This window comes from Epinephelus lanceolatus, chromosome 4 (genome assembly GCF_041903045.1).
Source record: "Epinephelus lanceolatus isolate andai-2023 chromosome 4, ASM4190304v1, whole genome shotgun sequence".
Lineage (NCBI taxonomy): Eukaryota > Metazoa > Chordata > Actinopteri > Perciformes > Serranidae > Epinephelus > Epinephelus lanceolatus.
The window spans coordinates 29076460-29091321 of record NC_135737.1 but is presented as its reverse complement, the minus strand read 5'-3'; the positions used below and the strand labels follow the sequence as shown (position 1 = coordinate 29091321).

The 14862-nt window shown below is 41.7% G+C and overlaps 1 protein-coding gene across 2 annotated transcripts in view; it reads left to right on the top strand.

Moving 5' to 3' along the window:
• pafah1b1a (platelet-activating factor acetylhydrolase 1b, regulatory subunit 1a) overlaps nucleotides 1–14862 on the top strand; it is a 34866-nt gene that overhangs the window by 13696 nt on the left and 6308 nt on the right. For both annotated transcript variants that reach the window (XM_033631267.2, XM_078167119.1), the window contains exons 3-6: nucleotides 4474–4558; nucleotides 9076–9150; nucleotides 9433–9639; nucleotides 13983–14151. In XM_033631267.2, the coding sequence (XP_033487158.1) occupies nucleotides 4474–4558; nucleotides 9076–9150; nucleotides 9433–9639; nucleotides 13983–14151 (536 nt within the window). The remainder of the gene's footprint in view (nucleotides 1–4473; nucleotides 4559–9075; nucleotides 9151–9432; nucleotides 9640–13982; nucleotides 14152–14862) is intronic.

Genomic DNA, 14862 nt, shown 5'->3' with positions numbered 1-14862 from the left:
CATTTGTTATTGACTAAGGAAAAAAAAGATACATTGGCAGAGATAGATGCTGATATTTTTAAGCACTGCCCCCATGGACCATCAAGCCCCTACATTTGGTGGCCACAGTACATGTTTGGTGGCCCAAATGTAAACTTACAACACCCTTCAGAAACTTTCTGGAGCTGTGACACTTCAGTAAATGAAAAGGTGTTAACAGAATGAGATATCTTTGAAAACATATGGTATTTTTCCCCATAGTCTCTTAATTCAGTCTATTGTTTCTTAACCTTGTCATATGTAGTTGTTGTCAGTGGCAGAATAAAAATGCCATGAAAATGTTGAGGAAATACTAATATTTTGGTAGCCCTATAGACAAAGTCATACTAAAAGATGCACTATAAACAAGATTGGTTTTAAAATAATCAAGATTTTACCTGAGTTAACTATTGTTTCTTATTGTTTTGTATTTAGTTGATGTAAAGCAGCTACATACAGTTTTTGTTATCAAAGTACAAGTACCTCAGCAATGTACTTCAGTATAGGAGTAACCGTCTCTGGTAACTTCAGAAGTGGCTGTAACTCCAGACTCAAAGTACTTTTAATGTTGCCTCCAAACTGTACTCGGGCGATGTACTTCAGTAAATGTATTTACTGTAAACTTGTTGTGTTGTCATATTAAACTGTAGTTCACAGTTTAATGCTTCCCCTGTTCCACTAAACAGAAACTCTCAGTTCTGCTGTGTTTAGCTCAGTTAGCTGTAGCTCAGCTAGCTTTTTTAGCCAAACACACCACAGTAACTGGCTGTCAGCAGCTGCTAACAGCTAACTAGCTCTCCTTCCAGTGAGAAAAGCATGAAGATGTGCTGTGTTGTGGTTGCTTGGTTCAGTTTGTCATTTGCTAAGCAATAGTTATACATACATACATAAGAAAATCCCTTCCTTCCTGAAGTCATCCCCAGGGAAAATCTCTGTTCATCCCAGAAACACTTTCTATCGCCCCAGCACGACGGGATGGTCTAAGTCTGGAGCCCTGGCTAGCTAGCAACTAGTACTATTCTCTGTTTTCAGGCCTAAATGAATCAAGATGTTGGTGAAACTGTAATGTTCTGTTGGAAAAGGCTTGCAGTATGCTTTTTTAACAATTTATTTAACCTTTATTTAGAGAGGTATTCTCATTGAGACACACGGTCTCATTCTCAAGAAACCTGACTAAATTTATTGGCCGTAGGGGGCCACCTACACGTGATATTTAATGGACACAGAGTAACTCTGTGGCCACGGGCCATTGACCATGGTTAATGTCAAACCCTGATAGGACATAATTGTTAGTGGCATCCCTCATATTGTGCTTTCAAACAGCGAGCAGTCACCTCCTCCATTGTTTTCAGTGTTAACACAGCAGCAGCCGTGTGTCCATGGTCTTACTCTGATATCGCTCAACTGTACTTTTGGCCATACCAAAAGCACAAACATGAGTTAATGTTAATCCAGTGACCACTGAAACGGAATGGCCCAGTCACCACCAGGTACAGCGTAATCTGTTATGAGCTACATGAGATGATGTAATACACAGCACACTTCAAACAGCTTAACACATTAAGATGTTTTAGTTACTAAAACTGGTCACGTCTCTGTCATTAACACAGATTGTAGTGAAATTAGGGAAAGTGTGGAGGTTCGGTTAGTAAGTGTTCATCTTTAACATAATGTGAAAGTGAATGATCATGGAGCAGGAATTGGGAGAAAGTGATGTCACTGGCAGACATGCTGGATGGCTGACTCACTGCTCTTCTCAGAAGGATGAGGTCATGCATCTCTCCTTCGTCTCACCCATGTCTCACTTTGTGTCACAGGCTGCAATTTCCCTCTCACTCCATTATCGGTTTATTGTACGTCAGAGAGCAGCTCTGTAGCAGAGACCTGACTGACCGCAACACAACTCATGTGAGACTCACATAGGCTTCACTGAATGAAACAACATTTCTTGCACTTTTGAAAAGACATTGCAGTTGTAGTTTTTGAGTAGTTGGTGAGCGATTGAAGCTGTTTTCAGCATTTTGATCTCATTGAAATAGACCAAGTTAACGGCTGCAGATGGTCTGTCAGGCTCTCTATTGTTCTTTTTCCTTCATCTATCTGTCCTTTCTGTCCACGTACTCGCCCTGCCCTCTTTCTCACTATCTCCCCATCACGTCATGTAGCTGTGGGCCGCTAGTAACCATGGAAACCAGCTGGTTTGCTCTCCTTCTGTCGACATTGGTATACATCTTTTCCCCTGTTTCCATCTCAGTCTTTGGGGACTGGATATGAAAACTGCATGTTTGTGTGTGTTTTTGTTATTTTGCCACATGTAGGGTGTAGTGGGGGTCAGGGGAGCAGTGAGCACTGTGTGTTCATGTCTGCTTTCAGCACTGCAGCTCTTTGACAGAGACCCACTCTGACAATATTGTCCTCTGCTGCTTAGCTACGCTTTTGAGTGCTTAATGTTAGAAACAATATGCATTCAGAAACAAAAAAGGAGGTGCTGTGTATAAATATTAGACCCCATTTCATTCACTTTCTTTGCCGTGTGGCTGTGCTGTTTGTACAAATGGTATAGCATGTGCGCTATTGTTCTTGCACCAAGCAGAAACACTTGAAATATACTAAATATGTTTCATGATTACCACCTCATGTCCTAAAGCTACTCAAATAAACTGATTCACCATGGAATTTGCACACAACACCATGCAAAATAGAAAGTGAGGCAAAAAACTTACATCAGAGTGACTATTTCCAATACCATATGTTTTCTTTCTGCAAATGAGATTAACTGTGGGAGGCCGACCTCTGAAGCTATCTGTTTCTTATAGATGTACTAGAATCAAAGGAGTCTAATGTGGAGTAGAATCATGTGCTAGTTGCTTGTATTCCCTATAGAGCTACATGTAACTCAGCAAATCCCTGCAAAGTGATTTAACTTCCCAACCTCATCGTGATACCCCATCCTTTGAATTAGACTCTATGGCTTGTTTGACATCTCGTCGTTGGGTTTGATTGAAGCAAACCTGCTCATACACACCCTCCTGACACACCCACACCACATCAAAGCTTCCTCTTTGCCTCGGCTTGTCTCACCTGCACCCTCCCTCGCCTGCTTATACAGTACACTTTCTCAGACATGCGAGCACACCTCGGCCCTCCCCTCTTGTGTTTTCTAGACTTGCGGCAGGCGGGCTGTCAGAAGAGAAGATAACCTCCTGCTAACCTTGAGCTGTAATAAGGCCTGCTCCTGTTGTCATGGGGATTCAGGTGGGCAGAGGGAGACGGGGGTTTCAGTGCTCAACACTGACCGGGAGGGCACAGGGGGCACAGGCTGGGCTGACAGATTGTACCCCCCACCCCCCTCATATTGGCACCTCAAAGGCTTGCCTGCCTGACAGCTTGTCTGGCTTCTTCTGGCATTAGTGGTGGGGTTCGCTGTTCGTGAACGCAGGAGGGCTGGAATCAAGGAAATATTGTATAAATAGAGTAAAATAAAATTTGTATCAGACATTCATGAATTCAGTGTCTTTTTACCTCATTTTTTAGTCTCTCTTAAGTTGTGCCAAGCCTGGCATGTAATACAAAAACAAGCGTACAACTAGTAGAGTATGTATTATGGCTGCTCTGTTTGAATGTAGGATAGTTAAGGTTATCACTTGATAACCATAACTTACTGACCACAGTGATATGGCTGTGGTCAGTATGTAAAATCAGGAGACAAAAAGAGGATGAGTCAAGATAGTCTCCTTTCTCCTCACTTTCAGTTTGGCTGTCCAGTCTATTGTCTGGCCTATCTTGGCATCTCTCTTCACATATTTGAAATAGTAGGAGAGAAACACACTCTCCTATCATCCCCACAGTCTTTTTGTCGGCTTTTTTAAAGGTGTGGTGTCTTTGTATATCTCCTTGTGTCTGTCTGCAAACTTGTGCATGAAAAGTAGCTCTGTGTGTGTGTGTGTGTGTGTGTGTGTGTGTGTGTGGGATGGTGGGATGGTGGGATGTTCACTGACTCTCATTTCCCCCATATCTACACCATGGGGAGTCATCTCTTCCCATTATTTGCCCACAGCAACAAGAGCTCATTATAAAAGCCAGACAGATGTGTTCTCGATTTGTGTCAAATGGGAGGAGAGGGGTGTGTGTTTGTGTGTGTGTGTGTGTGTGTGTGTGTATGTCTGTTTGTATGAGAGAGCAGGAGACTGTCTGTGTGTATTGTTATAGATAGCTTTAGACTGCGTTTATGCATACCAAGCATTTTTATTATATAGCTAGAACCATGATAACACAATCTGAACGTGTTAAATTTACATCTTTGTCTCAAACGTTTCCTGAACACACTAATTTTCAGTCTTTGTTTTACAGTGTTGAATACAACTCCATTACTCACGCCGTTCCTGGTGGCACTTTAACAACTATCTTGTCTGCTAATCAGGAGAACTAATTACGGGTCCTCTTTGTCTGTTTCAGAAATCGAGCGATAGCCGATTATCTACGTTCCAATGGATATGAAGAAGCATATTCCACTTTCAAGAAGGAGGCGGAATTAGATAATGTGAGTAGATTAAGGGTGGACACACACATCCGCACAGCCAATCAGACCAATTTACACAAACAATATGCCTTGATTTCCACTTTATTTCTCATTTTAGTCAACACGTTCACGAGTGTGACCGGGAACACCTGCACCCAATTATGGTGGTCTGTCTGATTAGGGGGTCTCTGCTACATGCTGCTGCTAATTCACCTTGAGAAAAGCTTTTATTACTCGTAAATAATGCATTTACAATAGCACTGTGATGTATGTAGGTTTCTTATTATATTCTTAAATTATGTTATTTATGTATTGATTTGTAAAGGGACAAGTATGTAGCATGAAATCATGCCACACACCACAGCATTTAGGCCTATAGCCGAAGGTAGTTTGCAATGCCCGTCCTAAGACAATCATATGTTTTAGTTTTAAGATGATATATAGCTGTGGTGTTACACTGTACTGCATTATATTGAGAGCTGTACCCCCTCATGTATGTAAACAGGGAGAACAAATTATAGAAACACCTCAATATTTGTCTGATGATTGCTGCACGGTACATAATGAATTTGGGAAAGCGCCTATAAATATCAATCTATCTTCATGATGTAGTCCAATAAGACACCATCTTAAATTATGACCTCAATAATTAACATATAATTGACTCTTTACATTTCTGACAAAGTCAAAAAAAACAGAAAATTATAAACTTCATAAAGGTAGAGGTCATGGCAAAGCTGTTGTATTGAATGCAATAGATTGTGCAGGTGTGCCTAATAAAGTGCCCAAGAGTGTATTGTACACAAAACACAGCACGTGACACTGTATCTGGACAATGGTTTTGTTTTTGTTTGTTCTTTTGTAGCTGTCCTTTTCTTTTGTCCCTTACTTTTGTAGTAAAACCATTTTGTAGCAGTGCACAACCCATACAGGAAACCAAATAAAGAAACAGTGTAGAACTTGCTAAGTAGTGAAAACAGTATTGTTGTTTTGGACTAAGTATGAGTTAAGGTGTGTTAACTTTGACTTTAGGGTGTTCACATTCACATCAGAAAGAAGGTGTAGAGATTGTAGCCCTTCAAGTAAATACTCCTAAGTCATATAAAATATTTGCCATTAATGCTTTGCAGTCAGGAGCTATCTGAAATCTGTGATGTGCAGACACTGGCAGACCTTGGTGAACCAAGTCTCCACCAAGTCTACTTTATGCTTTTTGTGGGGGCTTTTAGCTTTTCATATGATCCTAAACAGCATCTAAAACACATGCTCAGTTGGATTGAGACTGGGCATTTTACTGTGTAGCCTTATAAATCTCCTTAAATTGCCTTTGTATGTTCATTATTATTGTCCTATTGTCTTTAAATGGGGGGAAACTATATAGAAAAATCACCCTTAAAGATGGAAGTCTGTATTTATACCTAATATTTGTTGTTTAATGTCATATAAAATTTAAAATGTGAATGAAAATGTGCACCATTGGGAAATCAAACCATAGAGGCAGGAATGTAAACTATTTCAACAAATTGTGCTCCTAAAATTTGATTCTGTGTCTCATGAGTTCCAGACGCTACAGTGCTCATTGGAAAATTGTTAACTCGTACTCCTGTTTGTAACGTTACCACTGCCTCATCTCCAACCCTTTTCATAAAGCGGCCCTGACATACCAAGCCAACAGTTGGCTCTTGGACGATTCGGGCCGTTAAAGAGCAACTTTTGCCCTTGTTTTTGTGGCGTGTCCTGAACCTATTGTACTAGTTTTGGGCTTTTTTTCTGGCAGATTCAGTATGTAGAATGGTCATCGGAAACAGTGGAGACAGTTAGTGAATGAAATCAGTCTAATTAGCAGTGGAATTTAGCGCACAAGAAGAGAAACAGAAGTGAGAAAGCAAGCAATTGGATAAAGTCAAGAGGGCATGAGATCAAAACACACTTATATTATTTAAGATAATGTTTTTAGCCCTTAAGCTCTTCAGCAGAAATGGTTTGTAATTTTTTGTGCTATTGTTGGCTAGCGCTAGCTTGTGTTGTTATGTGCTAGTTAGCTAACTAGCTTCTTGAATCCGTCCTTTTGGTCTTCCGGTTTCCCCTTTTTTAAACTATAAATACAGACTACTGCTGTCTGCTGATACAGAGTTAGGTGCAGACTATATGTGCTTGTTTGCAGTTGGCTATAGCCTTTTGTCTTGGTGTGTTCAGGTGCTACTTTTTTGCCGAGACACAGGCGACCTGAGGTGATGCTACAGTCAGTCTTGGGCGCTACTAGTTCTGTCATGTTGGTTTGATGTGTCTGGGCCTTTAAACTCTTTCCTCTGCCTCTCTGTAGCACATCTCCTTTCACCTTGTGTTCACGTGAAACCCTGCCACCTTCTCCTCTGTGTCTTTATTTGTTCTTCCAGACGTTTTCTCTGTGGCAGCCCTGTGGAAGCAGGCTGAATAATAGATGAATGGCACGGAGGGATAGGTGCACCCTGTTGGGTATTAGCGCTCACCCACACACACACACACACACACACACACACACACACACACACCTTGCAGCACCGTGCCTAACAACCAAGTGACTTTTGGCACTGAGATCACATTATGAGGCATTTATTATGAAGGCTTTTTTTTTAACATCTGTGAATTGAACGTTCTTAACCTTGGACCTTTGTGGCTACTTTAGTCGCAGTGTAAGGTTAATGCTGATGTGCATCAGCAGGTTTTCATAGTACAACTAGTAAATTAAAGGTCATGCTCTAGTTTCTTTATGCCTTGTAAAAGAAAATGTACGTAACCTGCATTTATATACAAACACATGCATGGTTACTGTCCACTGTCAGCAGACTGGCAGGCTGTATTGAAGTCTGGCACTTCTCGTGTGTGTGTCCGTTGTTGTGTGTGTTATGTTGGTGTAATGGCAGAGTGTCCAGGCAGATGGCAGATTGGATGGTGGCAGTCTTGTCCAGACTGGGTTCCCTGCTCTCCCTCTATGTATTTGTTTCTCCTCCATTTCTCTGCAGTGTCTCGGTTAGAGTCTTTGTCCTGTTATACACCTCATGATAGTCTGAGGAATCACCTCTCGTCATTAAGACGTGTTAAATATAGGCATCGGTGGTGCCTGCAACTCTCCACACCTCTAGGCCTGCTTTTGTTTCCAGCCGAGGCTTGAGGAGCTAGCTGTGAAATTGGAGCACAACGCTAATTTTCTCCCCCACTGACACTAGTGGCTGTCTGTCAGTGTGGGTTTTTGATGCTTTGATAGTTGGAAAAAGCCTCGAGGCATTTTTGTACACACAGTGGTATCAAAACTGTTGTATTGGGTGTTGTGTTTTATTCAAGGGAGAGAAGAAAGCCCTGCTGTAATGATCATATTTCAAAATGTTTCATTGTTGTATCTTGAGCATTAAGAACTTAGTCTGAGATTGAGACCTTCATGAATATTAGCTAATTTGAGTTTTTGGTTTTATTTAGAACCAAAGCAATTAGTCAAAAGGAAATAAGGAAGATTTGATGCTTTTGTCTGTCTTGTGTAAAGATAAATTAAATCTCATTGGATATTTGATTGTTGTTTGAACAGAGATAGTAAATTGAAGCCATCCAGTCCGTTCAGGATGTTCGTGTGCTTTTTTTAAAAAATATTGCAGTGCATCTTGTGATGTTTTTAGGCCTTTTTTTGCAATTAAATTGAGGCGACCAGTAAAAATTGCAAAAATAGCACTTGATGAGCTTTGGTGCCTGTTGTTATTATAAGCATTCAGTGTTTTCCTCAGAAGTAGAGTCTATTTGTGGTGGTGGTGGGGTGGGTGTGATGATTGTACCTGTTGGCACAAAGAATTGCATAGTGAAAGCAAGGCTTATCGGGACTCAATCTAATCGTTGAAGGTTTCTGGATTCTATAGCCATTACACTATGCAATCAACATTTATATATTATGATAAGTTAAAGCAATAAAAACTGTTCTATTTCCAAGTGAATTGATAAAGAAAATAATTATTGTTGCAGCCCCAGTTTTATTTTAGTGTGTATGACACGCCAGAGGAAAAATGCCACCACATTTTTTTGTTTCTTGGCACTAACAAACCACCTGTATGTGCCATGAAGTCCATTATGTAAAAGCTAGTGGCCAGCTCGTGGTATTAGCCCGCAGGTGGAATCAGGCTTGTGTCTGCCAGGACTGCCACAAGTTAACTTCCACCGCTGCCTCCAGTACCGGGTGTGTGGCTGTAAGCTGCCTAAGCCTTTCTTGTCTGCAGGAGATTAGCTTGTGTGAGAAGGATTAGGACTAGGATGTGTGTTTATGTGTGTGCGCTATGTATGTTTGTGTGCGTGTGTTGTACAGTAGGTTGGCGGTGTCTGGCAGTCAGTGTTGGTCTGTGAGGGGTGTGTAAATAATTCCCCGTTCTTTCTTACTATAGCTAAAGACCTCAGCATGCCACCCCAGCTGGCCCCCCTCCCACAGGCCTCACCGATTATGCTGAGCCCACGACTTTGATTGGCTTTCTTTGCATGTTTGCCTGATATCCTTTTTTTTTCTGCCCCCCCACTTTTCTCCACAGAATGAAGAATTGGATAAGAAGTACGCCGGCCTTTTGGAAAAGAAATGGACCTCAGTCATCAGATTACAAAAGAAGGTTTGTGGGCCTTTTTCTCTTCAAAGAATGCTTGTGAGGTTTGTAGTCTTATGAAGGTTCATGACATTACTGCTGTTAACTCACTGTTAACATTGAAATTAAGTCAACCAAGGAATAGAAAACATTAATCCAACTGTTGATATATAATAATTAGTTTAAAACACAAATTTAATACCCTTAAAACCTATGTTTTATGTATTCCCTCCCTGATGTAATTATCCCAACATTATGTGCATATTTCTGCTTCTACACTGTTAACTCGTACCTGTACACTCCGGGCAGGTGATGGAGCTTGAATCCAAATTGAATGAAGCGAAGGAGGAGATCACCCTGGGTGGGCCTGTAAGTCAGAAGCGAGACCCCAAAGAGTGGATCCCACGTCCACCAGAGAGGTACGCGCTGAGCGGCCACCGCAGTCCAGTGACCCGCGTCATCTTCCACCCAGTCTTCAGTGTCATGGTGTCGGCTTCAGAGGACGCGACAATAAAGGTCAGTGCAGTGGGATGGTGGGAGTGGCAGTCTGACAATGGATTTGTTGCAGAGCTTGCCTTCAAATGGAGCTGCGGAACTAATATAGTTAATCTTTTATTTAATTTGAAATGGCGTATCAAGTGTTTTTCGGGATTTTGAAAACCTGTGTAGAGCTGGGAGTCTGCAGGTTTTCCAAGTAAAAGCTGCATCATGTGATTTCACTGATTAGTTTATTGTCTTTTGGCTGAAGATGTGCAGATCAGCAAAAACGGTGCTGAAGTATCTAATGATCACGTTCAATTGTAATTAAACCCATCCTGAGGTTTTTAGGATTTTATCCACTGTGGACATATGATTGATCAAATGGCGCATTACAGTTAACCGAGTGGGTTTGACATGACTTATTTTTGCTTCAGGCTTATTTTACAATTCAGCAAAATATTACCAGCTGTTTTGTTTTCCTAATTTTAACTGGCAAGAATAATGATGTTGATGGTAAGTCTCTGAAATATCTGGTTGACTGGTGGTGTGAGTACCCTGGTCATGGAGGCATAAAGAAGTTGTCAAAACAGTCAGCAGGCAATTTGACCTCAGTGTTTTTCACTGGGTTTCTCTTCATGTGCTCGATAAACTGGCAAGTGAATATTTTCCTTGTAAGTCTAGTTTTACACTCGGAGCATAAACAAACCACTGTCTCCTTCTCCTTTGTCTCTCAGCATCTTAATTCAACATGTGCTGCCATTTCTCTCAGGGAATGTAAACACAACTCAGCTGTTTTGAATATCTGGTCGCTATAGTAGCAGCTGATCTATAAATACAAATCTGTCAAGGTGGCGACAAGTTGTCAGACCGTAAGCAACACTTGGACATAGCACCGAAAAAACCCTGCAAATATAGGCAGGCAAAACACCAAGCGGACAAAGCTTGTTGCAGCATGAGAGCAAATTTGGGGTTGGCTGTCAGTAACCAGTAACCAATTCCTGCATAGTATACCTTTTTAAAGAAGGAAACATTTTTATTAGTTAGTGCATGACTTCTTCCAGCCACACATACACATCCAACACTGAAAGCACAGCTGTGTCTCTGCACGGGTAATATTTGAGTATGCTAATGTTTTCATTGGAGATGTTTGGACTAAAGCAGGCGTTGATGTTTATTAGAAATGTTCAAACATAATATTTTGTGTATAGTCTGATTTTCAAAGACAGAAAGACTTCATAAAGATTTATCTGTTGTTTGATTTCGGAGCTTCCTCTGTTTGCCTTTGAATGTTGGCCAACTAGAAATGAAGACATGCTGGGTGTAGTTCAAGGTGATTATAAACACATCATCACACAGGCTGCAGTGTCCTTTTTGTTTGTTTGTTTTCACACCTCCCCACATTACAATAACAGGATTCAGGTTTAAAATCCACAGAGTGGTCTTTTTTAATTTAGCGCTAGCTTGGTGGCAGCTCTGCCACACAGGCTTTTGCTGCTCCCCTCTCCTCCTCCTTCCATCTATTATGCTGCGCTTTTAAGCATCACCTCCACTGCTCTGACTCCCTTTCCTAGACACGCCCTGATTACACAAGTGTCTCTTTCTCTCTCTGTTGTCTGTGTATCCCTATATTCCATATATAAACTCCATAGTCTGTCTCTGGGCTATTTTTGCAGCAGCAGCTTTTTCTTGCCTCACTGCACAATGCCAATACTCTGTTGAGCTGTTTGTTCTGTATATTTTATTCATGAGACAATGAGAGACACATGTACATATCCTCAGCTACACCCACACGGCAGGGATCCCTCTCTCCGTTTTGGCATCTTCCTCCTTTTCCAACTCCACCCCTCCCTCCGACTGCAACCCTGCCACCCAGCATCCTGCCTCCTTTATCTTCCACTTAAAGCATCAGCTGTCTCACCATGACTACCCGCCATCAGAGGAGTCAGGCCTGGGCCCAAATCTAAAAATTCAGTCTTGCTTTCTTGCACTTCTTCTCCCGGCTGCCTCCTCTCTCTGTGGCCCGGCCTCACTCCCTGTGTCCTACTTTTCTCGTCCTGAACAGCTCTGTTAAATTTTTAACCGGGGAGTAGACCTCGTGCTCTTTACACTGGCTGAGAGGCTCCTCGGCTTTCCTCCTCATGCCACTGAGGCCATTTTGTTTCATTTTATGTATTCGGCCTGACAGTGTGCTCAAGTTATCCTTTTCTTGTGAGTTTTTTTGTTATGTTTTGCCCAAACCAATCAGCAGTGAGTGATGTCTTGATCCAGCCAACGTAATTTTCAGACAATGCAAAGTAGCGGTTGCTAGGAGCAGTGTTGAGGTGAAGCATTTAATCGATTATACAACAAGTTATTCAACAATAAATAAACCTATTTAACTATTTCCAGGTTCTGGCTTTGTTGTATGTGATGATTAAATATCTTGGAGTTTTGGGCTGTTAGTTGGACAAAACAAGTTATTTGAAGATGCCCCCTTGGGTTTTAGGAAATTGTTATTTTATTTGTGTGTTTAATTAATTAATCTCAAGTAATTGCCATTATCTATAATGAAAATAATCAATAGTTTCAGCCTCAGAGCAGTGTAAGCGGTAGTTTGACATTCTGGAAAATACATGTGTTGGCTTTCTTGCCAAGAGTTTAATGAGAAGATTGATATCACTTATCTGTAGGGCAAATATGTAGCTGGAGCCAGCAGCTAGTTAGCTTAGCTTAGCATAAATACTGGAAACAAGGGAAAACAGCTAGCAAAGGTTGCAAAATCCACCTCTCCGCCCTTCTAAAGCTCACTTATTTATATCTATCTAGTGTGTTTAATCTGTAAGTATTAGTGTAAGTAAAAGTAATAATTTCGGGTTGTATGACTGTTTCAAGAAGGACATTAAGTTAATATTTCTGTCAGTCGACTTACAGCAACCTGTACAGTTGGGCTATCTCATCCAGGCTTGTCACCATTTTTGAATGAGTTTTGAGATGCAGGCAACGAGTCAGGTCTGAAACAAGGCTACAGACTGCCTGTCTTTTCCCTTATTCAGTGAATCCTCCTGCTGTTTCTCCTCTCATCAGTGTGTAGGCTGTTAGTATCACATGGTTTTGTTTTCTACAGTTGAGCCATTCTCCTTCCCCCCTGTCTTATATTACTCATTACACTGTTTGTGTTATCCTTCACTCTTTTAGTTTTGCCATTTTCTGGTCCCCATTCTCCCCCTCTTTTACCTTGTCCTCTCTCCTCTGCTAACATGGTAGATCTTTGCATGGCAAGATGTTACCTTGAATTCAGCTCCAACCTTTCACTGTATGTAAATCAGCAGGTTCTGGGCGCAGCACTGTGCTCACTCATGTCATGTCGACCAGAGGCTGGGTTAATACTTCAAAAATGGCATACAAAGAAGGTGTTATTGTTGGAAGTTGAGTGACAAAGATTCAGGCATTTCATTTGAAAGAATATAAGCTATGAAATGGGGCAAGTTTTCTGCTTTAAAAATGCCCTGGAGGAGTGCCAGTAGGAACCGTTGGTGAGCCAGCATTGAGTTACAGGTAGTTAATGGATTATGTGTGCTTTGTCGTGGCTGCTAAATACCGTTTTATGTGTGTAAACCTGGTGTACCTCCAAATACTTTGAGTGCATTGATCTTCCCCAGGATAACCCCCCCCCCTTGCACTTTGTACCTCACGGCCATCTGCACTGTCTGTAGCTTCCACTGGGGGGGGGGTCTCCTGTCACCGTCTGCCCAAAATCCCCCACCCCAAGAGAGGAACCAAGGAGGGTTTATCCCTTCCGTGACAAACCGTCTGTCTGCTTGATATCCAGAGACATAACAGCTTTCTCAGGCTACAAAATGAGGCTTACTACTGTTCACTCCATATTCTGATATTCTGTCTGTTCTACCAACTGGCAGCGCCGTATTCAGCACAATAAACTGTCTCTTTGTTTTTATCAGGCCTAACTGTAACCCTAATCAGCATCCTGGCGCATGCATCCCTGCCGTTAGCAACAGCAGTGCGTCACAGATTCAGTGACTGAATGTACAAAGACTGTGTGGTGCCTGCAAACTGAGGCCCGTGTGAGCTCTCAAGGCAACTAATAATTTTTAATCAGTCTACCATCAGCATATTTAATTGTTTGCACCGTTATATGACTTCTGCGGACAGCTTGGTTCTCTCTTCTCAGTTTGTTTTGGCTGTTCAGCAGTGAAATGAGATGACACGGGGCCACAGATGACGTGACATTTGGGGGATTTGCTGGGGTTTGGAGAGGGATTCAGTATGAAATACACAGCACATGTGTTTCTCAGTAATATACAGACTAGTATGTTAGCTGTGACTGTTTTCTCTTAGATGGAAGTTTCTTTAAAAGTAATGTGTTAATATGTTCTATCTAGGTGTGGGACTACGAGACAGGGGACTTTGAACGCACACTGAAGGGCCACACAGATTCAGTGCAGGACATCTCTTTTGACCAGACCGGCAAACTGCTCGCATCTTGCTCTGCAGACATGACTATCAAGCTGTGGGATTTCCAAGGCTTTGAGTGCATCAGGACCATGCACGGTAAGAAGATTTAACAGTTTCTTTTTTTAAAAAAAACCAAATACCACTTTTTTGACAAGAAAGACCTGAAAGATGAGCTCTGGCAGGAAGTTGCAACTATGCATCACAGCTTCTACTGTTTGTGTTACCTATGTGAACATGCTCTGTTATGGTTTCCGCATCATTGCATCATAAATGTAGCTTGTGACTGTATGTGGGGCTCAGGTGGTATCGATGCCGTTTGTTATCACATTTGATGCTGCTGATGAGCCTCAATCTGCTCCAATTCACAGCACCCCATGCTGACATCCACAACCAGCTCTGACAAATGGACAGTTTTAGTCATGTGGTCTCTTTTAGTTCCCCCCACCACAGTATACTAGTACAGGCACTTGGATTCAGCTCTTCTTGTAATGTATCATTAAAATTGTAAAGAATAGGTTCAAGTGTTTTTAATAAGCGGATCTACATTCTCTTTTTGTCTTATATGAGAATCTGCGACGCCACTGGCCGTGTCTTCACTGTCTTCTCCTTATGCACACACCCCCCACTTTCACACTCTAATTGCCAAGTAAATGATGGCAGCAGTCTACATGTGCCCTCAGGCCCTGCTGATTTTGAGGATATTTTTTTCCTTGTTGAAATTGTAAGAAGTCCCCCCCACCAACCAGTCGGCAGCAGCCCAAATAATATGAAGCATTTTGTTCTCCTCGTCACAAGTCTGCTCGAAGT